The sequence below is a fragment of the Molossus molossus genome, unplaced genomic scaffold (assembly GCF_014108415.1).
Source record: "Molossus molossus isolate mMolMol1 unplaced genomic scaffold, mMolMol1.p scaffold_m16_p_10, whole genome shotgun sequence".
In the NCBI taxonomy this organism is placed as follows: Eukaryota; Metazoa; Chordata; class Mammalia; order Chiroptera; family Molossidae; genus Molossus; species Molossus molossus.
The window spans coordinates 108422304-108446040 of NW_023425345.1; the positions used below are offsets into that span (position 1 = coordinate 108422304).

The 23737-nt window shown below is 41.4% G+C and overlaps 1 protein-coding gene and 1 non-coding gene across 8 annotated transcripts in view; both read left to right on the plus strand.

Annotated features, from left to right (window-relative positions):
• Positions 1–23737, plus strand: part of ZDHHC20 (zinc finger DHHC-type palmitoyltransferase 20) — an 85067-nt gene that overhangs the window by 18758 nt on the left and 42572 nt on the right. For 4 of the 7 annotated variants that reach the window (XM_036250907.1, XM_036250909.1, XM_036250908.1 and 1 more), the window contains 3 exons: positions 4557–4660; positions 17281–17401; positions 22392–22461. In XM_036250907.1, coding sequence (XP_036106800.1) covers positions 4557–4660; positions 17281–17401; positions 22392–22461 — 295 coding nt within the window. Of the gene's footprint in view, positions 1–293; positions 533–3814; positions 3841–4556; positions 4661–14061; positions 14177–17280; positions 17402–22391; positions 22462–23737 lie in introns of those variants that run through there. The other 3 variants (XM_036250912.1, XM_036250910.1, XM_036250911.1) reach the window with 3 other exon arrangements.
• Positions 16439–16572, plus strand: LOC118624883. The gene has a single exon (XR_004958543.1). It is a non-coding gene; the product is annotated as a U11 spliceosomal RNA (small nuclear RNA).

The window sequence follows — 23737 nt, forward strand, 5'->3', positions numbered from 1 at the left end:
AAGTAATGGGAGCTGGGGATTGTGAGCTGTCTCCAGTGCACCATCTTCAAGACTCCAAGGTTGTTAGTCTTTCATGATGGTGGGGAGGGGGACAGTTCTCTGGTGAGGAGAATGGACAGCATTCCTGAGGTAAACTCCTGGGCTGTACAGCTCCCAGCCAGGTCAGAATGGGCTTTCTTTAATCAGAAAAAAGCAGTCACAATTAAGAGAACAAAGATATTCAACATTTCTTACAACTGACTAGCACCTTACTATGATCAATTCTCCATGATTCTCTCCTGCACCTTTCTAAGGAGCTGCCACACTGCCTCATCCTTGACCAGATGGCTCAGCTTGGTCTTGCTTTGGAAGAAGTCTAGCCTCTGGTGCTGCAAGCTTGCATTTGTCCCCACCAAACCCAGGAGGGGGCCAGGACCCAAAGCTGCCATGCCTTTAGCTAGCATCGCAGCTCCAGGAATCCAGCACATGTCTGTTCCTTCCCACCCACGATTGGCACTGTGCTTTTCAGCCCGCAGTGCTGCTGACGAGACAGGTGAAGGACCTTTGTTAGGTTTTGACTATATTTCCTTAGGTTTGGGAAGGGGTAAGCTTTCTTTCAATATCCAGTCTCTTCTTGGATCTTTCTGGGGCTACGTTGGTGCCTTCCCTATCCATTCCTTTTTCTATATTTTTCTCCTCCCATTTATGGTCACCGTTTTTGCCCCCACTATGCCTGCAGTCACAGTGAAAGGGCACCCCTGCTCCCTCTTAGCTTCTACTTCACATGCCTCAACCGAGGAATTCCCCCTTTACTGTTTAAACCACCCCCGACCCCCATCCAGGCAAAGAACTGACAGAATTCATGGGCTGTTCCCCTGAGGAGATTGGAAAGCCAGTCTTTCCTGCCTGTTTGGTAATTAACACCCCCCCTTTGGGGGAGGCTGTGACTGTCCCCTGGGGTGTCTGTGAAGCTGTAGCTTACAGACTCAATCAGGTTTAGCTAGTTTTGCTTCCTTCTCTTTTGATAATACTTAACTAGCTACCTAAGCTAACACTAAGATGATGGTGTAAGAAGTGGAGGAAAATATAACTTGAGATATGACATAGTGAAAGAACCTTGGATTTTTATCTAGAAGATATGGGTTTGAATTCTGGGTTTCTCATTTACCAGCTAAGTGAATTGGGTAAGATATTAAATTCCCTGAGCCTGTTTTTACATTTGTAAACTAAAAGAATACCTTACCAGACAGTTGTGAAGGTTATATCCAAATAAGGTCTACCTCATATATCTTCTCTTAGTCTTTCAGTGGGCTGAGGTGGTGATTTCAATAACTATAGTCGGATATAGTTCCACACTAGGAAGTCCCAGAGTTTTAGAATGCATTTAATAGTCATGTAGATGGAGTTACTTCCCAGGAATTTCACTACTAGAGGATGGGGTGGGGTGGGAGACTGAGCAACACATATTACACTGCCCACTGGGATGTGCTGGAAGCAAGAGAGCCTAGAATAGCTGGCATTTGCATTAATCCAAGTGAGACAAGCAATAATTGTGAACTGTTGCACTGGCAGTGAAAATGAGGAGTTTACTTTGAAAGAGATTTTAGGAGCTGGAATTTATTTTACTGATTAGCTGTGTGATGGAGTCATTGAGCCCTGGCTTCCTGTGTGCTTTCTTCCTGTCTCTTGGTCCAGGTGTGGACCAGGATAATTGTAAAACAAAATGTTGGGGTCAAAGCAGTTGTCAATTTTTTATTGCTATTTTATTTAAAAAGAACCATTTTTCAAACCAAAAACAAGGAAAAATAACCTAAGACCAAAGGAAGAGCAGTGTTTTGAACTGAATATGTTAGCATTATAAAAACGTTGTTCATAATGTTTCTCATTTCACTGCAGATCAGTGAAAACTTTTATCAGTCCTTCACCTTGGGAACTGACATGGGAAATGTACAAAAAGAACCAGCTTTTGAAAATAAATGAAGATGCCTGGATAGTAATAATAGCCCATATTTATTGAGGATTTACTATGTGCCACGCATTGTCCTAAGTGTTTTGTATTTATTAGCTCATCACTGTTAAGCAATTAACTTTAATAAATCAAGTTAAGTGGTTTAATTGAAGCCTGAGCAAATTATTCGGGGCGTAGAGTATTAGGGGGTAATCATTTCTGAAGGTAATGGAGAAGGCTTTTGTGGAAGAAGGGGTATTTGATCTGAACTTCAGAATGAGTAGAATTTCAAACTTTTATCCTTGTCTGTGCTTTGTGTTTTTTAGTGGGTTTGTGGTGTTGAGTTTCAAACTCAGAATTTAAGACCTGGTTGATAGCTCTTGCTTCTTGTAGAAACCAGTCTCACTTCCTCCAAATAGAAAAACTACAGAATCCAACAGAAAGCTTTAAGTTATATCAGTGAGCTAATATTTGGAGATAAAGATGTTGGAGTCTTACACTAATCCACTTGGGAAACAGTTATGGCAGAAATTCAAAGTGGCTAAAAATTTTTGGTTGTTATCAGAGAAATGTGTGGATAATCTTTCTCCATTGCTAGTGGGATGAGTGGGGTTCTTGGGGTACCACCGAAATAAGCATTTCTGGAGGCCACCACGGGAGGATAAGATGTGGTACAAAGCTTTATTTTCATGGAATTACATCCCTATGTTTGCTAAGTCCCATTTCCCTTAATCCAGTTCTGGAAGATGTGCAGCTGGGGATTTGGTAGAGCTAGAAGCAAAGCCAGTGTCCAGAATTTCCATTCTATGTTGGAACTGAGTCCAGTACAGCATCAAGCTAGTTGCAGTCCATTAGTCCATTGTGTGGGGTCCACATAGCCGTGAGTCGTCTGGGCAAATGCAGGAGCCTGAGAGCCCCGCAAGCCAGGAGTCAAGAGAGCAAGAGAACAGGACTTACAAATGACCAAGAGACATATAAATAAATGCTCAACATCATTAATCATCAGAGAGATACAACTTAAAACAACGATGAGGTCTCACTTCACACCTGCCAGAATGGCTGCCATCAACAAATCATCAGACAAGTGTTGGGGCGGGTGTGGAGAAAAGGGGACTCTAGTACACTGCTGGTGGGAATGCAGACTGTGCAGCCACTATGGAAAACACTATGGTGTTTCCTCAAAAAATTAAAAATTGAACTGCCATTTGACCCAGCGATCCCACTTCTAGGACTATATCCTAAGAAGCCTGAAACACCAATCAGAAAGAATATATGTACCCCCATGTTCATAGCAGCACTATTTACAACTGCTAAGATCTGGAAACAGCCCAAGTGTCCATCAGTAGATGAGTGGAGAAAAAAGCAGTGGTACATATATACAATGGAATACTATGTAGCTGTAAGAAAGAAAGATCTCTTATCCTTTGAGATAACATAGAAGGACCTTGAGAGTATTATGCTAAGCTAAATAAGCCAGTCAGAGAAAGACAACTACCACATGATCTCATTTATTTGTGGAATATAAGAATAAGGTGGGCTGATGAACGAAATAGACCCAGAGACATAGAAAGGATTATGGTTCAGACTGGCAAACCTCAGAGTAGAGGGGCAGGGGGATGGATGAGATGAACCAAAGAACTTGTATGCATAACCAGTGGACATAGACAACAATGCTAGGGGGGTGGTGGTTGGGGAAGGATGGGGAGGAGGGAGTCTAAGGGGAGAAAAGGAGAAACATCTGTAACAAAAATAAGTTAATAAAAATCAGAGGGGAAGAAAAAGAGCAAGAGAGCAAAAGCACAAGAGAGTGAGGGAACTCCTTTGTTTAGGAGATTAAATATCTCAAATGTTTCCTCACTTGCAGTGGCCATGCCTACTCTGGCCAATGACCTGTTTCCAGGTGTGACTGACAGGCAAGTACCTTCCCTGTGTCGCCCAGACTTGCCTGGGCATGCATCTGTTCTTCCCCTATCCAGTCCCTTCCCCAGCAGTCTTCGGGGAGTGGACCGGTGGCTTCCTGGAGAGTGTTAACTGAAGCTTCCTGGCAAAGGTGCACAATTGGCATGCCTATAATATTTGACCTTTCCTTTGCTCCTTTCCAGTTATTCATAACTAGGTTCGTTACAATATCAGTTACCTTTTGTTGAAAGGAGAGTGAAATTTATGATTCCTTTTCTGAACAATCCAGGAATTGAGTTTTCTAATGTACTGATTATTTGCTGTGATAGGGACTTCCTTTATTTATTTTCAGTTCATATTTCATTGGATTTAATATTCATAGTAATAGAATCTGCTTTAAGTCATTTAAAGTCTAACTTTTAGGAAAATGCAACCTGTGAAAGAAGTGTTTCAACTTAAATCTTCATCAACTCAATAAAATAAAATCTCATCTCATACTAATCTTATAGTACCTATAAACCAGGATGTTAACCCTTAGATACAGAATGCTCGCTCCTTCATATCTGTAATGTTACATCGTGTAGATACAGGACTTATATACTTGATGTCTTTAGTATGTTTTAATTATTTTTTATTAGATTAACCTCTGCCCCTAAATATTGTTTTAATGTAATGCTTTTTCCTGTTTTCACCAGGATTCAATGACATGTTATTTGTTTTTATTTACCAGGAAAGGCCGTTGTTTACCTTGTGGCATTTCATCTGTTCTTTGTTATGTTTGTATGGTCCTATTGGATGACAATTTTCACCTCTCCCGCTTCCCCCTCCAAAGAGGTAAATTTAGTGTTGGTAAATTGCCAAATGCTGTAACTAATTATGTAATTATTTACTTTTGTTAAAACTTTATTATATAATGCATTTGTTCTATTTCCATTCATGAAAGTGTTTTGTAATTCTGCACTGTGGCTGTGATTCATCAGCCTATTCACAGATGATAACCCCACTGACACAGCACAATTAACGATTAATGATGTGTTAAAGTTTAGCTGTACTAACATTCTTCTGCCATGTTATATTTTCTTAAAGACACACTTTATATTAGAGGATATAATGAAGTTAGAAAAGTAGGGTTTATTTTTAGAAATTTTTTTTTTTTTTTTTTTGGTTAATCCTCACCCGAGGATATTTTTCTGTTGATTTTTAGAGAGAGCGGAAGGGATGGAGGGAGGGAGAGAAGCATTGATATGAGAGAGACACATTGATTGGTTTCCTCCTGCATGACACTGACCTGGGCCAGGGATAGAACCTGAAACCCAGGTACATGCCCTTGACCAGGAATTACACCCATGACCCTTCCGTCTGAGGGCCAATAGTCTAACCACTGAGCCAAACCAGCCAGGGCAATTTTTAGAACCCTTTTAACATTTATATTTTCTCAGGCCTAAATGAATATGCTGCATCTAAAGACAGTGATTTGATACTGGGATACACTGTTTAGGCTGTTGCTTGCTACACCTTCACCTGGTTAGTGTTTCTTCTAGTTGAAGGTTCTACCTGGAAAATAATGTGAGTGAGTGTTTTCATGGAGTAAGTTTCAAGACCAGTGTGTCTCTCTTGCCTTGACATCGCCTGAATTTGCCTTTACCTAGAATTTAGTATAGCTAGATGTTTAAGAATAGAGTCCTTAGAGTTAGGATCGTCTGACTTTGGTTTTTCTGCTATAACACATTACTTAATGAATCTGAGCCTTAGTTTCTCAGTGGAAAATGAAGTTAATTATAGTGCCTGTCTCTGTAGGATGTTTTTGTGAGAATTAAGTGAGATTCACTTACATAAAGTTTTTTTTTTTAAATTATTTTAATTCATTTTTTAAATCTTTATTGTTGAATGTATTACAGATGTTCCTAATTTTTTCCCCATTGACCCCCCTCCTCCCCACTCCCGACCCCCCTCCTGCCTTTTCCCACACTGTTGTCTGTGTCCATTGGTTATGCATATATGCATATAAGTTCTTTGGTTTATTTCTTCCCACCCCCCAAGCCCCCCTTCCCTTTGAGGTTTGTCAGTCTAGCAACCAATTTGTTCTTCTTAATCCCTTCACCTTTTTCACCCATTCCCCCAACCCCCCTCCCATCTGGCAACCAACAAAATGTTCTCTGTATCTATGAGAATGTTTCTGTTCTGCCTGTTCATTTTGTTTCTAGATTCCATTGTCGGTAGATGTGTATTCATTGCCATTTTGTTTGTTCATATATTTTATCTTTTTCTTCAAAAAGACCCTTCAACATTTCATATAATAACGATTTGGTGGTGACGATCTCCTTTAACTTTTTCTTGTCTGGGAAACTCTTTATATGACCATTGATTCTAAATGACAGCTTTGCAGGATAGAGTAATCTTGGTTGTAGGTTCTTGCTTTTCATCACTCTGAATATTTCTTGCCACTCCCTTCTGGCCTGCAAAGTATCTTTTGAGAAATCAGCTGACAGTCTCTTGTACGTAACTAACTGCTTTTCTCTTGCTGCTTTTAAGATTATCTCTTTGTCTTGAACCTTTTGCATTTTGATGATGATGTGTCTTGATGTGGGCCTCTTGGGGATCATTTTGTTTGGGACTCTCTGTGCTTCCTGGACCTGTATGTCTGTTTCCTTCCCCAAGTTAGGGAAGTTTTCTGCCATTATTGTTTCAAATAGGTTTTCGATTTCTTGTTCTCTCTCTTCTTCTGTCACCCCCAAAATGCGAATGTTGGCACGTTTGAAGTTGTCCCAGAGGCTCCTTTCGCTCTCCTCATTTTTTTGGATTCCTTTTCTTTTTGCTGTTCTGATTGGGTGTTTTTTTGCTTCCTTATATTCCAAATTGATGGTTTGCTTCTTGGATTTACGTACTCTACTATTGAATCTGTGTAAATTATTTTTTATTTCAGTTAGTGCCTCCTTCATTTCTGACTGGTCCTTTTTTTTTTTTGTATCCTCACCTGAGGACATTTTTTTCATTTTTTCTTCAGATAGAATGAGAGGGAGAGAGAGGAAGAGAGAGAGAAGAGAGAAACATCGACGTGAAAGGGACACATCGAGTGGCTGCCACCCACACGACCAACCAGGGCCCAGGACAAACTGGAACCAAGGTATGCGCCCCTAGCAAGAACCGAACCCGGGTCTCTCTGGACTGCAAGCCAATGCTCCAACCGCTGAACCAAACCAGCCAGGGCTGACTGGTCCTTTTTTTAGGCTCTTGAGGCCCTCACTAAGTTCCCTGAGGTTCTCACTAAGTTAATTGAGCATCCTTATAAGCAGTATTTTGAACTCAGCATCTGTTAGGTTGCTTATCTCCATTTCACTTAGTTCTTTTCCTGGGGTTTTGTTCTGTTCATGCGTTTGGAACATGTTTCTTTGTCTCCTCATTTTGGTCCCCTCCCTGTGTTTGTTTCTATGTTACTTAACGAGAGGTATGGGGCTAGCTGAGACCAGATGCTGCTTGTTTGAAAGAATTTAGGAAAAACCTGAAACAGGATCCAAGACAGACCAATCCTGTGGTTAAGCCACTGGCAACAGTTTGGGTGGGCCTGAAAGTTGGGTGGGGCGGGGCGGGGCCTTAGGAAGTCACCAGGGCGGGGCTACCAGTGTGAGCCAGATTGCTGGAGTCCCAGATATGGCGACTGTCTGCCACCCCAGGGAAGGGCTCACCAAAGGAACAAAGGCCTCTGACAGCATGTCTGTCCCAGAGAAAGCCCCCTCTCCAGCTCTTGCTCCAGTGCCAAACAGCTCAGTTCTTCCCTGTATGTCTCTGGGGCTCCTCGAGCTGCCTCCCCTCCAAGCTTAGAGGAAGTGAGTTCGGTAAGTCCGTGGGCGGGCCCTTTAAGGAGATGCCTGAGGCTCCAGCCGCCTTAGCCTCCCTGAGCCTCAGTTCCCACTGGTTTTTCTAGCCAGAAGTTATGGGGATTCTCTTCCTGGCACTGGAACCCTGAGCTGGGTGCCTGGTGTGGACGGGGACCCCTCAGTCCTCAGGAAGGACCTTCCCAGTGGAGGTGTCCCCCTGATTTGTATCTACCACACGTGGATGTGGGACCAGCCTGTCTCCCTCCGCCCCTCCTACCAGTCTGGATGTAGCTGCTGCTTTAATTACGTAGTTGTAGGACTTCCATTCAGCTTGATTGCAGGCGGTTTTGAATGACGGTTGTTCTGTAGTTTAGTTGTAACTTTGATGTGGTTGTGGGAGGACGCGATACCGCGTTTACCTACCCGCCATCCTGACCGGAAGTCCCTCTATGTAAAGCTTTTATTATATTACCTGCTACATGGTTAGCACTCAGATATTAGCTGATGATGATAATGTAATTATTTCTCTTCATTATAAATTCATTAAAAATTATAGACCAGATGTTTAAAATTAACAACTTTCATTTAACTTTTTGTAGAATAACATATAGGCAGTAAAGTATATGTATCATAAGTGTACACTTGATGAATTTTCACAAACTGAGTGCTCTTGAGTGACCATCACCCAGGTAAGAGGTGGAACGTTAGCACCTTCCTATAGCCTCACATTCCGTTGCACGAAGCCACTCCAGTAGCACCAATTTTGCCTGGTTTTATACTTCATATAAATGGAGTCATACAGGACATATATTCGTGTTTGTGGCTTCTTTCATTAACATCTTATTACTAAAATTTGTTCATGCTGTATACAGATGTGGGTCTTTCGTTCTCATTATTCAGTATTTAGTTGTGGTCTATAGCATCGTTTATATACCTGGTCAGCTGTTGATGAGCATGGACATTTGGGTAGCTTTCAGGGTAAGGTTACTACACATAAGGCTGCTGTGAACATTCTAGCGCGTGGACAAATGCACATACACACATGCGTATGTGCGTGCATATGTAGTTCTTTTGGGTGGATGCCAAAGAGTAGAATAGCTGGATCATAAGCTGTATATACATTCAGCATTAATAGATAATGCCAAACTTTTTTGCCCATTTTTCTTATTGTGTGCTTTTGTTTTAAGGTGTATTATAAACATTAATAAAACAATGTTTCTTCACATATATTCTTGAGACATTTGGTAATAGTTAACCCTTAAAGTTATACCATCCATATCTTAATCTCTAAATTGAAAAGGAACCTGATTTTATCTAATCTATCACTAATTGTGATGGCTTTTGAAAACACAACATGCAGCCCTGGTCGGTTTGGCTCAGCAGTTGGAGCATCGGCCTGCGGACCAGAGAGTCCTGGGTTTGGTTCCTGCTAGGGGCACTTACCAAAAAAAAAAAGAAAATACAACCTGCATGAGCGTTTAGTTCTCATCACAGGAAACAAAAAATAGAATAAGAAAAGCACTTAGTAATACTTTTTGTTGTTGTTGTTGTTGTTATCCTCACCCGAGGACATTTTTCCATTTTTTGTTCAGATAGAGTGGGAGGGAGAGAGAGAGAGAAACATTGACGTCAGAGGGACACATTGAGTGGCTGCCACCCACACAGCCAACCAGGGCCGGGCACAAACTGCAACCAAGTCACGCGCCCTTAGCGGGAACCGAACCCAGATCTCTCTGGACCGCAGGCCAACGCTCCAACTGCTGAACCAAACTGGCCAGGGCTACACTTGGTAATACTTTTAACAAGCAGTATAGTATAGAGGTTAAGAAGTCAAATTAGCTCCAGACTGCGGGTTCAACTCTTATCTGTACCACGGAACAGTTGTGTGATGGCGGAGACTTTGCTTAGCTGTCTTCAGCTCAGACCTCTTCACTGTTGAATGAGTATGACAGTAGTACATAACTATGGGATTGTTGGAAGGGTTGAATCAGTTAATATATGTGATTAATAAATGTGTAGTATGTAATTAATACGATATGTACAGTGCTTCAAAGAATGCCTAGCACAATAAGTGTCATCTAAATGTCTTTGTCTTTTGTGGTGGCTGTTTTTGGCACATTGCACCCATTTCGCCTTCTGCCCAAGGCTTAAGCCTTTACATCCACTGCTTCTCTCTTTCAATACGTTTAGCTGCCTGTCTATTTATGCATCCGATGGCCCTACTCCACACATCCTGCCTTCCTTGTCGTGGCTCTAGTGTCGTAATCATGTGTTTTACTTGTGTGTATCACCCTATTAAACTTTCAGCTTTTTGAGGGCAAGGATCATTTCTGTCATATTCTCCGCTGTTTTCCTCTCTCCACTTTTTACCACATAGTGGGTGTTCAGTAATTACTGAGTGAGTGAATTATTAAATCATTAAGGATCAGCTAAGCTAAACTGCCTTGACAGCTGAGGACAGGAATTTAAGGTTCTCTTTCTAAATAAGAGTACAGTGTGCTGACTTAGATATTCTCTATAAGTAATTACAAAGTTGTGTGATAAATACTAATGTAACTGTGTTCAAAGGACTTTGTAAGCTCAGAGGTTAGAGCAATAATTGGGGATCTGAATCTAAAGGAATTGATTGGGTCTAAAAGCAAAAACTATTTTTAGGAAAGTTATAAGTATGGGTATTTTTTTCAGTCTTTCAGTAAGCAAGTACTAACTGTTTACTGTTTGTCAGAGTGGTAGGCTATGGGAATAAAAAAAAGACAGATAGGGTCTTTATATTTAAAGGGAAAGACAGGTGATAAGTAAACAAATAATTATAATTTGTGATAAATTTGAGAAAAGGAACATGATATGATTGAGCATAGTAGTAAAAGCCATTAGGAAAAAAAGCTCCTTTGGATAGAATGGTTAAAGAAGTCTTCTCTGAAGAAGTGGCACTTAAGCAGAGACCTTTATGAGTATCTTTTTCACTAAAGTATAAGCCTTTTTTTTTTTTTAATCCTCACCCAAGGACATTCTTCCTATTTTTTGTTCAGATAGAGTGGGAGGGAGAGCGAGGAATAGAGAGAGAGAGAGAGAAACATTGACGTGAAAGGGACACATCAAGTGGTTGCCACCCGCACAGCCCAACCAGGGCCAGGGACAAACCGCAACCAAGGTACATGCCCTTAGCGGGAACTGAATCTGGGTCTCTCTGGACACAGGCCATGCTCTAACCGCTGAGCCAAACCTGCCAGGGCAAGTATAAGCTTTTTGAAGGAAGATTCTTTGTTGTTTATTTTACTGTGTCCTCATTACTTAGAATCATACCTAGTGTATAATGGACAGATTGCTAAGTACTTGAATGGATGAATGAATCAATGAATGAATGGTGAGGAGGAAGCAGCATATGAAGAGCTGATAGGTGCCCTGGCCGGTGTTGCTCAGTGGTTAGAGCATTGACCTGCATACCGAAGGGTCTCAAGTAGATTCCCAGTCAAGGTCATGTTACCTGGGTTGTAGGTTTGATCCCCGCCCCACTCCAGGCACATGTGGGCGGCAACCAATCGATGAGTCTCTCTCACATTGGTGTTTCTCTCTTTCTCTTTTCCTCCCTCTCTCCCTTCAACTCAACGGAAAAAATATCCTGGGGCGAGAATTAACCAAAAATAAATAAATAAATAAACTGGCAGGCATATTCCATCACTAAATGTTAGTTTTCTAAAAAGAAAATATGTTCCTATCACTTCTCTGGCAACCTTTCAGAGGTTGTCAAGTCAGCTACAAAATGAAGGTCCTGCTCATTTACATGGAACACAAGATGCTCCATGAACAAAAATCTTACCAAGTTCATCTCCATTGTTTCTTCCTGAAACTCTGCTCAAGTAATGTATTCCCCTGAACACACAGTTTTCACGTCTTTGTTTTCTCATACCCTGTTCTTTTTGCCAAGATCCTCTCTCTCTTCGTGAGAGATTCCTGTGTATGTTTTAAAAGTCAGCTTTAGATACCACTTTTTCCAGGGACTTTCATTGATAGCTCCCACCCAAAGAGGAGTTTTTTCTTACCTTGTGAAGTTACTGTTGTATTTGTTATGCTGATTTGTCATTTGCAATTTTTTTGTTTACGTGGCTAACATTTCTACTAAACTTTATGAATGTACTTTTGAAGGCAAGGTGTATATTTTTAGTCTTTGAATCCCTGATAACTGGGACAATGCCATGCTCTTAATTAGTATTTAATGTATATTTAAATTACATACTGAACTTAAAATGACATTTCATAGTTTGAAGTATGTTTGGTAGTTTTTAATGGAAAATAGACTTCAAGTAATCATTTAAAAACTCTAATCTGTTTTAAATTCTGTTTCATTCCATTCCTCATCTAAAATTTGGGCATCTTTTGAGTTTTTCATTTGGTTTCAGGTTTTCATAATTTATAACCTTGGTTCTTAAGGAAAAGTAATGATGTCGAGGCCTGGAATTCTACAGTAGGCTGCAAATAGGACAGCCCAGGGATATTTATTCAGATTTTACAAGGAAACTAAAATTTGGTTAGAACATCTCCTATCCAGATATATATTTAATATCATGTTACCGGTATTGGGGTTCTTGGGTTCTCTAAGATAGAAATCAAGAGAAAACCCAAGAGAAATTTCCAGGCAGATTTTTTTCCCAATCCACTCAAGGACATTTGTTTTCATTTCTCTTCAAATAGAGTGAGAGGAAAGGAGGGAGAGAGAGAAACATTGATGTGAGAGGGACACATCTACTGGTTGCCTCCTATAGGACCCTGACCAGGGCCGAGGATGAACCGCAACCAAGGTAGGTGCCCTTGACTGGAATCGCACCTGCGACTCTTTGGTCCACAGGCCACTAACCGCTAAGCCAAACCGGCCAGGGCTCCAGACAGATTTTTTTAAATAATTTTTTTATTTTTAGGTTATAGTGGATGTACGCTATCATATTAGTTTAAGGTGTACAGCCCCAGGATTAGACATTTATATAACTTATGAAATGATTACCCTGATAAATCTAGTACCCACCTGGCACCATGCATAGTTATTAGAATATTATTGACTATCTTCCCTATGCTGTACTTGACATACCCGTGACTGTTCTGTAACTACCAATGTGTACTTCTTAATTCCTTCACGTTTTCACCCAGTCCCCCAACCAGCATCAAACTGGCCAGGGCTCTTTTGCTGCTTTTAAGGTTCTTTCTTTGTATTTAACCTTTGGCATTTTAATTATGATGTGTCTTGGTGTGGGCCTCTTTGGGTTCATCTTGTTTGAGAGACATTCGGAAAGTCTGAAGCATGAGCCAAGATAGGATGTCTTTATGAAAAAGCCACTGGAAATGGCTTGGGTGGGCCCACAATTTAGGTTGGGCAGAGCCTCAGGGAATCAGCAGGGAGGGGCCAACACTGTCAGCCAGGTTGATGGAGACTAAGGTATGGTACCCACCTGCTGGCTCTGTTGGGGAGGGCTCAGCAAAGGAAGGGATGGCCTCTGCTGGCACTGCTGCCTGGGAAAAAGCTGCTCCTCCAGTCCTCACCCTGAAGCCACACTACTTAGTCCCTCCCTGTATGTTCCCATATGGCTCCTTTCAAGCTGCTGCCCCAGCTTTGGAGCCCAAAAAGAGTGAGTTTTTCAGCATGTTGTGCACGGATCCTCTAAGAAGAGCACTGGCTGGGACACCAGGAGCCCTCTGTCTCAGCCACAATCCCCACTGGTTTTCACAGCCCAAAGTTATGAGGACTGCTCTTCTTGGCACTGGAACCCTGTTTTAGGGGGCATAGTGTGGGGCTGGAACCCCTTACTCCTCAGGAGGGATCTCCACAGCCCAGATATCCTTTCCGATTTTTCTTATTTTAAATGGTTTTTTTTAGAGAGAAAACATTGATTGGCTGCCTCCTGCACCCCCCATCCCCATTCCGGGATCGAGCCCACAACCCAGACATGTGCCCTGACTGAGAACCACACCAGGACCGCTCAGTCCATGGACCGATGCTCAATCCATTGAGCCACACTGGCCAGGCTCCTTTCCGATTTTTAACAAACTGGGACCATTCTGTTCCTATCTTCACCTTTTTTATCAGTCTTGTAGTGGCTTCTTCATCATATTCTTAGTTGTAAGACTCTGGCAGTTCTGAATGATAGTTCTATATTTTAGTTTAGTTGTAACTTTGATGTGGTTGTGGGAGGAGGCAAGTACAGCATTTACCTACTCTGCCATCTTGACCAGAAGCCCTTCAGACAGATTTTGTTAAGCGTATGCTTGAGCACAAGGGAGGCAATACAGGAAAGGAAGGTCCTTCGAACTGGCTCTGCTTCGCTGTTTTTATGAGCTGGGGACAGAGTGTGGGCTGGTGTAAAAAGACAGCCTTTTTGAAAAAGGTGGGCTTGCAAAACTCCATTTCAGGGTCTGTCTACTTCCTCCTGTCAGGTTGCTTGACAACTGTCTTCACCCCTGGGCTATGACGGCCAAGATGTCGGACTGTTCGTTTCTGCCTCCCTAGGAAGGTCACATGGCAGTCAAACCTTATCAACTGTGTATGTGGGTCAGTAGTTTAAGCATGTGCAGTTAGAAGGGATATAAAATCAGCTAGCTCTGCATTTTGGAGTAGGGAGTAGAGGGGTGGTGACATGTCTGCTGTCTGGATTTTCTCTGGCCACCTAATGTCTTTGGGGCCCAGGCCCAGGTCTCTCTACTGTCTCAGTCATACGATAAGATTTTGATTCTCTACTTATGAATGTTTCAGAGACATGGCCTTTCAGGGAAGAACTTCCTAACACGTTAGAATTCTTTTTTTTTAAAAAAGAACGGACCGTCTTGCAAAGTAGGTAAATATTTCTGTACATGAAGGTTTCAGGAGGTGGGTGGATCTTGGAAATGTGGCCTGAAGATCCCTCCCTGCCTGAGATCAGTGACCTGAGTCTCACTGTAAGATCACAGGAATCTTTCCTACTTCTTTCTGTCCTGTTTGTTTGTCTGTGTTACTTCTTGTTTTTTATAAGTAATTTGGGATTTCTTGTACCATCAAGATTGGATTGTGGGAGCCAAGCCAAGTCATCTAAATAGACTCTTCCTCTTTCTACACTGTAGGGTTTTGGTCAGGTTATAGTAACAGTCTATTAAAAAAAAAAAAACTAAAAAAAAAAACAAGATGTATTTTATATCAGCAGTACCAAGGGAAACATGCTAGAATACAACTCAAAAGACTTGTATTTAGTATCAGCTCTGCCAATAATTATATAGTCTAAGACAGTTCCCTGAGCTGCTTGGGCTCAGCTTCCTCAGCCACAGCTCCCTCTTCTAGGCCAGAGTATAACTTCATGTGTAACAGAGGACGTTCCACTGGCAGGCTGCACTGTCACTCACAGTGAAGCCTCCGGAGTATGGGGAGTTTTGGTATTTGAGTTAATAGGCAGACCAAACTATGTAAATATGAAAGGATAAAATTCCAGTCATGATTCCTTAGGCCTTTATGAGCAAAACTGTGTAAGTAAATAAAAATTGAGGAACAGTATTTTTTTGTTGTTGTTGTTGTTATTAATTTTAGAGAGAGGAAATGAGAGGGAGAGATAGAAACATCGATGAGAGAGAACATGGATTGGCCGCCTCCTGCACGCCCCCCACTGGGGATGGGGCCCACAACCTGGGCATGTGCCCGGACTGGGAATCGAACTGGCAACCTCTTGGTCCATGGGTCGATGCTCCCTCCACCACTGGGCCACACCAGCCAGGCAGGAACAGTACTAAAATATAAAACGTGATTTAGAGCAAGTTTCAAGCCATTTTGAATTTTAAAAACCTGTGAAATAAAGACTGATAGATACATAAAGCTCCTGGTTATATGGAATAGAAGCATAAATGGGCCCATTGAGATGCTGGATGGCATCAAAAGAAGAGCAGCAAGGTCTTTTGTAGGGAAAATACTCTTTAAGAGATGAGCTAGTGGCAGATTACAACATGGGAATAAAAATTTAGGAAATGAATACTAGAAACATCTCCATAAAGGAGTCTGCTTGAGAAAAGGAGACTGTGGTTGGCTTGACCGTCCTTAATAATTCTGGAGAAAATACTCCTATTGGTTAGCCTTCTAAACACTAAAACAAAGTAGTAAAAGAATGACTTTTTGCCCTGGCCAGTTTGGCTCAGCATGGACCAAAGAGTCACAGATTTGATTCCGGTCAAGGGCATGTACTTCAGTCGTGGTTCTGTTCCTGGCCCTGGTTGGGGTCATGCGGGAGGCAACCAGTCGATGTGTCTCTCTCACATCAATGTTTCTCTCTTTCTATGTCTCTCTCCCTCCTACTCTATCTGAAGATAAATAGAAAAATATCCTCAGGTGAGGATTTAAAAAAAAAAAAAGAATGAATTGTTAACCTCATTGAGATATTTGGCCAGAAAATAGTAGGACCCCAAGGTTTGTGATTTAGCCTTTTACGCAAAGCAAATGAATCTTGGACATTTTTCTAAAAATGAAAAATCTCAATTTTCAAACACCAGAATTTTTACTAGTAACTACCTTTATTTATTTATTTATTTTTAATCCTCACCTGAGGATATTTTTCCATTTATCTTCAGAAAGAGTGTGGGGGGGCAGAGAGAGAGAGAGAAACAAACATCGACGTGAGAGGGACACATCGACTAGTTGCCTTCTGCACGAGCCCAACCAGGGCCGGGGACAAACCGCAACCAAGGTACGTGCCCTTGGCTGGAATGGAACCCACGACTCAATGGTCTGCAGGCCATCGCTCTAACTGCTGAGTCAAACTGACCAGGGCAGCACCTGCCTTTTTTAAAAAAAATTTTTTTCAGAAAGGGCTTCTGTCATGAGTGTCACACGTAGAGCAGCCTTATTGCTCTACATGTGGAATCGACATCAAGAGATTCCAGAAGCATAATTTTCTGGTACTTGGGCAGCTGCTGATCATAGGTCCTGGCGCCCACACACACAAAAAAATTTTTTTTCTTCATTGATTTTAGAGAGAGGAAGGGAGAGGGAGAGAGAGATAGAAACATCAATGAGTGAGAACATCTATTAGCCGCCTCCTGCATGTCCCCCACTGGGGATCGGGCTCACAACCTGGGCATGTGCTCTGACCAGGAATCGAACAGGTGACCTTCTGGTGCATGGGTTAGTGCTCAACCACTGAGGCACACTGACCGGGCAGTACCTTTCTTTTTGATGGAGAATTTAATTTTCTCTCTAAAAAACAAAGACGTAAAAATATTCAGTTCAGCCCTGGCTGGTTTGGCTCAGCGGTTAGAGCATTGGCCTGCAGTCCAGAGAGACCCAGGTTCAGTTCCTGCTAAGGGTGCGTGCCTCGGTTGCAGTTTGTCCCCAGCCCTGGTTGGGCATGTGGGTGGCAGCCACTCAATGTGTCCCTTTCACGTTAATGTTTCTTTCTCTCTCTCTCTCTCTCTCTCTCTCTCTATCTATCTATCTATCTCTCTCTCCCACTCTAAACAAAATATCAAAAAATGTCCTTGTGTGAGGATTAAAAAAAAAAAAGAAATTTGAAGACAAATTTTGTCTTCATAGAAGAACATTTTATGGTATTTTTTTTCTGTTCTGGGTAAAACTTTGTTTTTCTGTGCATGACAGTTAATAATCATGGGATTAAAAAGATTTAATAGTTATTTCTACTTTTATAGTTCTACTTGTCCAGTTCTGAAAGGGAACGTTATGAAAAAGAATTCAGCCAAGAACGACAACAAGAAATTTTGAGAAGAACAGCAAGGGACTTACCGATCTACACCACATCAGGCTCAAGAAGTAAGAAAACAAGTCTTAAGCTTTTCTATTCAAATAATTTTTTTTTGGTAGGGGCCCTAATGGGAACTGAACCCCGGACTCTCTGGTCCGCAGGCCGATGCTCCAACTGCTGAGCCAAACCGGCCAGGGCTACTCAAAGAATTTTTAAAATATGGTCATTCCTGCCAAGATATATTTGCATGATTTGACTGTTAAATGAATATTGTGATTGCACAAATAACATGGGCAAGAACAAGAAAGTATCTTATGTGGTATTTCAGATAAGATATGTACATATATTGATACAGATTTTTTTTTTAATGTTTTTAATTGATTTTTTTTTTTACAGAGAGAGGAGAGGGGACAGAGAGAGAGAGGAACATCTATGTGAGAGAGAGACATTGATCGGCTGCCTCCTGTACACCCTGCACAGGGGATCGAGCCCACAACCGTGGCATATGCCCTGACTGGAAATTGATCTGGGACCTCTCAATCTATGGGGCAACACTCAATCCACTGAGCCACACTGGCTAGGCTGATAGAGACTTTTTTTTTATTGTTGAAAGTATTACAGATGTCCCCATTTTCCCCCATTAACCCCCTCCTCCTCCCTGCTCCTGCCCCCTCCTGCTTCCTCCAACCTAATTTCTGTGTCCATTGGTTGTATTTTTGTTTTAATGTTTCTATTTGTTTTTTTTTGATCCTCATTCGAGGATGTTTTCTCATTGTTTTCCAGAAAGAATGGGAGGTAGGGGGAGAGAGGGGGGGGGACATCAATACACAAGAGACACATTGACTGGTTGCCTCCTGCACAACCCTGACCAGGGCCGGGGACCGAATCGCAACCCAGGTACATGCCCCAGACCGGAATGAAACCCGTGACACTTTGGTCCACGGGCCAATGTTCTAACTGCTGAGCCAAACCATTCAGGGCTGATACTAATTTTTGTAATAGGCTCACTTTAATATGAGTCTCTTCTCTGTATATTCTTTTTTTTTCCAACTTCACCTTTACGGCTAAAAGTTTCAGTTATTATTATTATTAGTAAACTATCATTTAGAAATTCTGGTTTAAATTAAAATATTATGTATCATTACTGAATAATTTTTTTTTAAATTAAGAATGTGCTAAATTAGAAGGGAGAGAAGTAAAAGACACAGGGGAAAACGTGTTCAGGGTTATAAAACATATGTAGAGAGCCAGAGTTTGGACTCGGCTTGTGTGGTTCCCGAGCTGCTGGTGGCCCACTGCCCACTGCCTCCACTGAGAGATGCGGCTGCAGCAGCCTCCTGTTCTCCAGGACAAAGACTTGCGCCGGTGAAGCCAGGAGTGGCCGAACTGTACATTTAAATACAGGAAATTGTTTTAAATTATGTATTATGTAACTCATTGATTCATTTAAATACCAGATCATAGTAATAGCTAGCAATTATTCTAAGTGTGTTGCACCTATGAACTCATTTAAACTTCATAACAATCCTGTGAGGGTGATACTATCGTCTCCACTTTACAGATTAGGACATTGAGACACAGAGGGCTTGAATATCTTTTTCAAGGTCAGACAGATATATGTGAAAAAACGGGTTTAAATCTGAGTACTCTGGCTTCAGAACCCACGATTCTTCTCAACTCCAAGGGGAAATAACAGGACTTTCCCTTTGTATAGTTACGTAGAGATTGTGAGTTAAGAACGTATAAAGTTTGCACAGATTTTTAAAGGGGATATTTGACCAAGTATTTATGCATTTAATGCTTTCCTTCTTATATAACTTAGTATATTACTGTATGGAATGAAAATACGGATTTCAGATCAAACCCTAGCTTTTCTATTATTAGTACAATGAGAGTCACTTATACTTTCTGGGCCCTTATTACCTTATTTTAAAATGAGGATAATATCTACATCTCTTTGTTAGTGGAAATATTAAATGAGATATATAAATGAGATAGACACTTAGTATAGATCTTTGTACATAGTAAATTTTCAGTATATGATGGCTAATTTAAAATAATAAAAAATTTTGCCCTGGCCGGTTTGGCTCAGCGGTTAGAGTGTTGGCCTGCGGTCCGGAGAGACCCGGGTTCGGTTCCCGCTAAGGGCGCGTACCTCAGTTGCAGTTTGTCCTCGGCCCTGGTTGGTCGTGCGGGTGGCAGCCACTCGATGTGTCCCTTTCACATCGATGTTTCTCTCTCTCTCTCTCTTCCTCTCTCTCCCTCCCACTCTATCTGTACAAAAAATGGAAAAATGTCCTCGGGTGAGGATAAAAAATAAAATAAAATAAAATAATAAAAATTTTTATTGCTTTTTAGAGAGAGGAAGTGAGAGGGAGAGAGAAACAGCAATGTGAGAACAAAGCATAGACCAGCTGCCTCCTGCAGGTACCTACCGGGGATCGAGCCCACAGCCTGGGCACGTGCCCTGACCAGAGGTCAAACCAGCGCCCTTTCAGTGCTCGGACACGGCCCAGCCAGCTGAGCCACACTGCCAAGGCAGTCTCTTCTTATATTTAAGTATGAAAGGTCTGCTTAACAATCATTGTTAGTAGATTTAGTTCTGCAGATTAGGTGTTTTTAACCCAAAGTCCAAGATTTCAGAGAATTTATGAAGTCTTGAGATTATACACACAATTTCAAGTAGCTTATTCATAGCAAGATTATCTGATTTTCAGAGCAGTACATGTGCCCCAGAGAGTTGAGAGCCACAGTGTAAAATCTGTACTCCTTTTTTTAAAAAAAAAATTTTGATTTTCCACAGTGTAAAATCTGTACTCCTTTTTTAAAAAAAAAATTTTGATTTTTAGAGAGAGAGGAAGGGAGAAGGAGAGAGAGAAACATCTATGAGAGAGAAAAGCATGCCTCCTTGTGTGCCCCTACAAGGGGTCGAGCCCCAATCCAGGCATGAGCTCTGACTGGGAATCCAACCCACGACCTTTTGGTGCATGGGATGACACCCAGCCAACTGAGCCACACCTGCCAGGGCTAAAATCTTTACTCTTTTTTTTGAAATATGTTTTTGATATTTTAGAGAGGGAGGGAGAGAGAGAAAGAGAGAGAGAGAGAGAGAGAAACATCGATATGAGACAGAAATATCAATGGGCTGTGTCCTGCCCTCCCCACACTAGGGATAGAGCTCACACCTGGGCATGTGCCCTGACTGGGAATCGAACCCGGACCTTTCAGTCCATGGGACGATGCTCAATCCACTGAGCCACACCAGCTAGGCTAAAATCTTTACTCTTAAAGAAGCTTTACTAATTTCCATTATTTATAATGGCTATTCTCTAATCTGAACAGTACCCTTTATTTATTGACTACTACACCAGGATCAGGCCAAGTACTTTATTGGTGATTGTTTAATCCTCAGAACAACTCTGAGATGGGTTCTGCACTTGTCCCCATTTTAAATATGTTTTTATTGATTTTAGAGAGAAAAGAAGGGAGAGGGAGAGAGAAAAACATCATTCAGCTGCCTCCTGCATGCTCCCCCACTGGGGATCGAGCCCGAAACCTGGGCATGTGCCCTGACTGGGAATCGAACATGTGACCTTTTAGTGCTTGAGTCAGTGGCCAGGTCTGGGACTTGTTGTGCCTTATCTTTTGGCTGCTCTGGGGAACCATTTTATACTGCATTTCTACTGCTTAGAATCCCAAATGCTGGGGCTTTTTCTTTTCTTACTAAAGAAGCAATACCCATTTATCTTGAAGGAACAGAGTTACAGAATAGGTGTTACAGAAAGCCGACCTTCCTTAGACCAGAGATCATTGAAAGTAGTGGAGCTGCCCTGGCCAGTTTGGCTCAGCGGTTAGAGCGTCAGCCCGCAGACCGGAGAGTCCCGGGTTTGGTATCCACTAAGGGCACGTACCTCGGTTGCAGTTTGTCCCCGGCCCTGGTTGGGGTCATGTGGGTGGCAGCCAGTCGATGTGTCTCTCACATTGATGTTTCTCTCTCTCTCTCTTCCCCCCTCTCTCTCTTCTGCTCTATCTGAAGATAAAAGCAAAGATGTCCTCGGGTGAGGATAAAAAACAAAAAAAAATAAAGTAGTGGAGCTGCCTTTACAGAGGGGAGTTAGGGGGTTGGGCACCAGAGTGGGGACTTCTCACTGAATTCCTCTTTGTGCTCTTTCCAGCCATGTGGACATACTATTATCTATTTGGGAAACAAACGAGTCTTTCTAACCCTTCTTCCCTCCAGTCTCAATCCAGCCAGCAGTTATCTCTAGCTTTGTCCCACACGGTTCCTTGTGCTGGCTCTGCTAACACATTGTGCCCTTCCCCACCATTTTTTTTCTTTCTCTCTGCCTGGAATGATTATTTTCTCCTCTCTAAATTCAGTTTAAAGTTTTAATTCACTGTCCACCTCTTTTCAGCTTCTATTCACTTTAACAAGGAGTGATTTAGAGTCTTCTTAGAACATCTCAATTTTTTACACGTAGACTATAAGTCCTGTTTTATTTATTAATGTCCCTCCCACCTTACTGACTTGATCTGAGCCTCTGGCAGCCAAGGGTCTACCACACTGTCTCATGCAGTGTTTCGGGAAATGTCTGTGTGGTGAATCTGGTCCTGGCTATTCTCCCCATGGCTGTTTGTACACTTTTTATTTTACTTATTTTGTTTGTTTGTTTGCATACCATTTATTTCCCTGGTTTTCTTTCCCTAATTTTTCTCATCATAGAGTCTGATTTTATCTTTTATTAGAAATAATAATTTTATTATAACTGCTTTATTGAGAATCTGATATGTTCTAGAAGGTTTTATTTTAATCTGCAAAATAGTTCATTACACTTGGTATTATTTACATTTTCAGAAGAGGAAACTGAAGCTCTTAGAATGTGAGTTACTGGCCCAAGGTCACCAGCTAGTCAGTGGGAGAACTAGTATCAAACCTGATGACAGAGTTATTACTTGTCAATTTCCCCAAAGTTATTTATACAAGAAATGAAAGTAAATTTTATAGTAAAATTAACTAAACTTGTACATCCTTCAACACCTTTTAATTCTTAAATATAGCCATCAGATATTGTGAAAGATGTCAGTTGATTAAACCTGACCGTGCGCACCACTGCTCAGCATGTGACATGTAAGTGTTACCCACATTTGCTTTTCTTTAACCCCAGTATTGGAGATTGGTGACAGGAGAACAGAAGGGGAAGGAGCATTTTATAAAATGCTTTATACTTTAGCAAAAACATTGCCTCCTTTCCCATTATTTGCTACAAATGTGGGTTAGCATAAATATTTCCATAAGCTAGAATATACTTTGGAGTAATTTTTAATAACAGTTCCTGTACTGGTTGATAAAATTTTCTTTCTTTTTAATCCTCACCTGAGGCTATATGTTTTTAGAGAGAGGAAGGAGAGAAATATCTATCAGTTGCCTCCCATATGTACCTCAACTGGGGATTGAACCCACAACCTAAGTATGTGCCCTGACCAGGAATCGAACCCACAACTTTTTGGTGTATGGGATGATATTTCAACCAACTGAGCCACCGAACCAGGGCTAATGGAGTTTTATTTAAATATATTTTCTATGTTTATGCTTAATATAATATTGATGAGCAAGTAAGTAATAACTTCCTTAAGAATAACTTTATTTCCTGGATTAAAATGGTAATTTTCTTGTTTCTTACTATAAATGTTGATATTAAAACCTAACAAACCACACACAAAAATATTTTTTCAATTTTCATCTGTAACATTATTCCCAGAAAAACTTGAAAGATTTAATTCCTTGTGTACTCAGGAAGAGGTGATGTGTGGAAGGGAAGATCCCCAGTTTGGGAATCCCAGTTAACTCTTGAGCTTGATTAGACAAGCGGTTTAACCTTCCGGGTTTTACTTTACTCGTGTATTATGCTATTTGAGATTATCTGTGGTCTGACTCTACAAATATATACATTCCATATACTGGCAGGGAGGCAAATTTGGTTTTTTTCCCCTGATTATAAAAGTATAGTAGTGCTTATTCATGGTATAGAATTTTATAAAATGTGTGGAAAAATAACCATGTTTAAGTCCATCAGTGTTAATATTTTAACATAGTTGCTTCTAAGGTTTTATTTTTATGACTTGCACAGATTTAAAAGAGGGGTTGTCTGTCTTTCACTCCGTTCCCCGTAGCTGATGGTTGCTGGACTGCCAGCGGGCCAAGTGCCCTTGCCCCGCGGCTGCGTGTGAGCACGTCTCCGTGTGGGCCAAGGCGGAATACCCTTGCCTCGCCTACAGACGTGTGGTGCGAGTACGGAGTTTCTCTAAAGTTTGCTGGGTTGGTTTTTCTCTAAGATGTATTTGTAAAGGGAAAATTTTAAGGAAAAAAATTATCAGCAATTAGAATTATGCTTATTTGTTTTTTA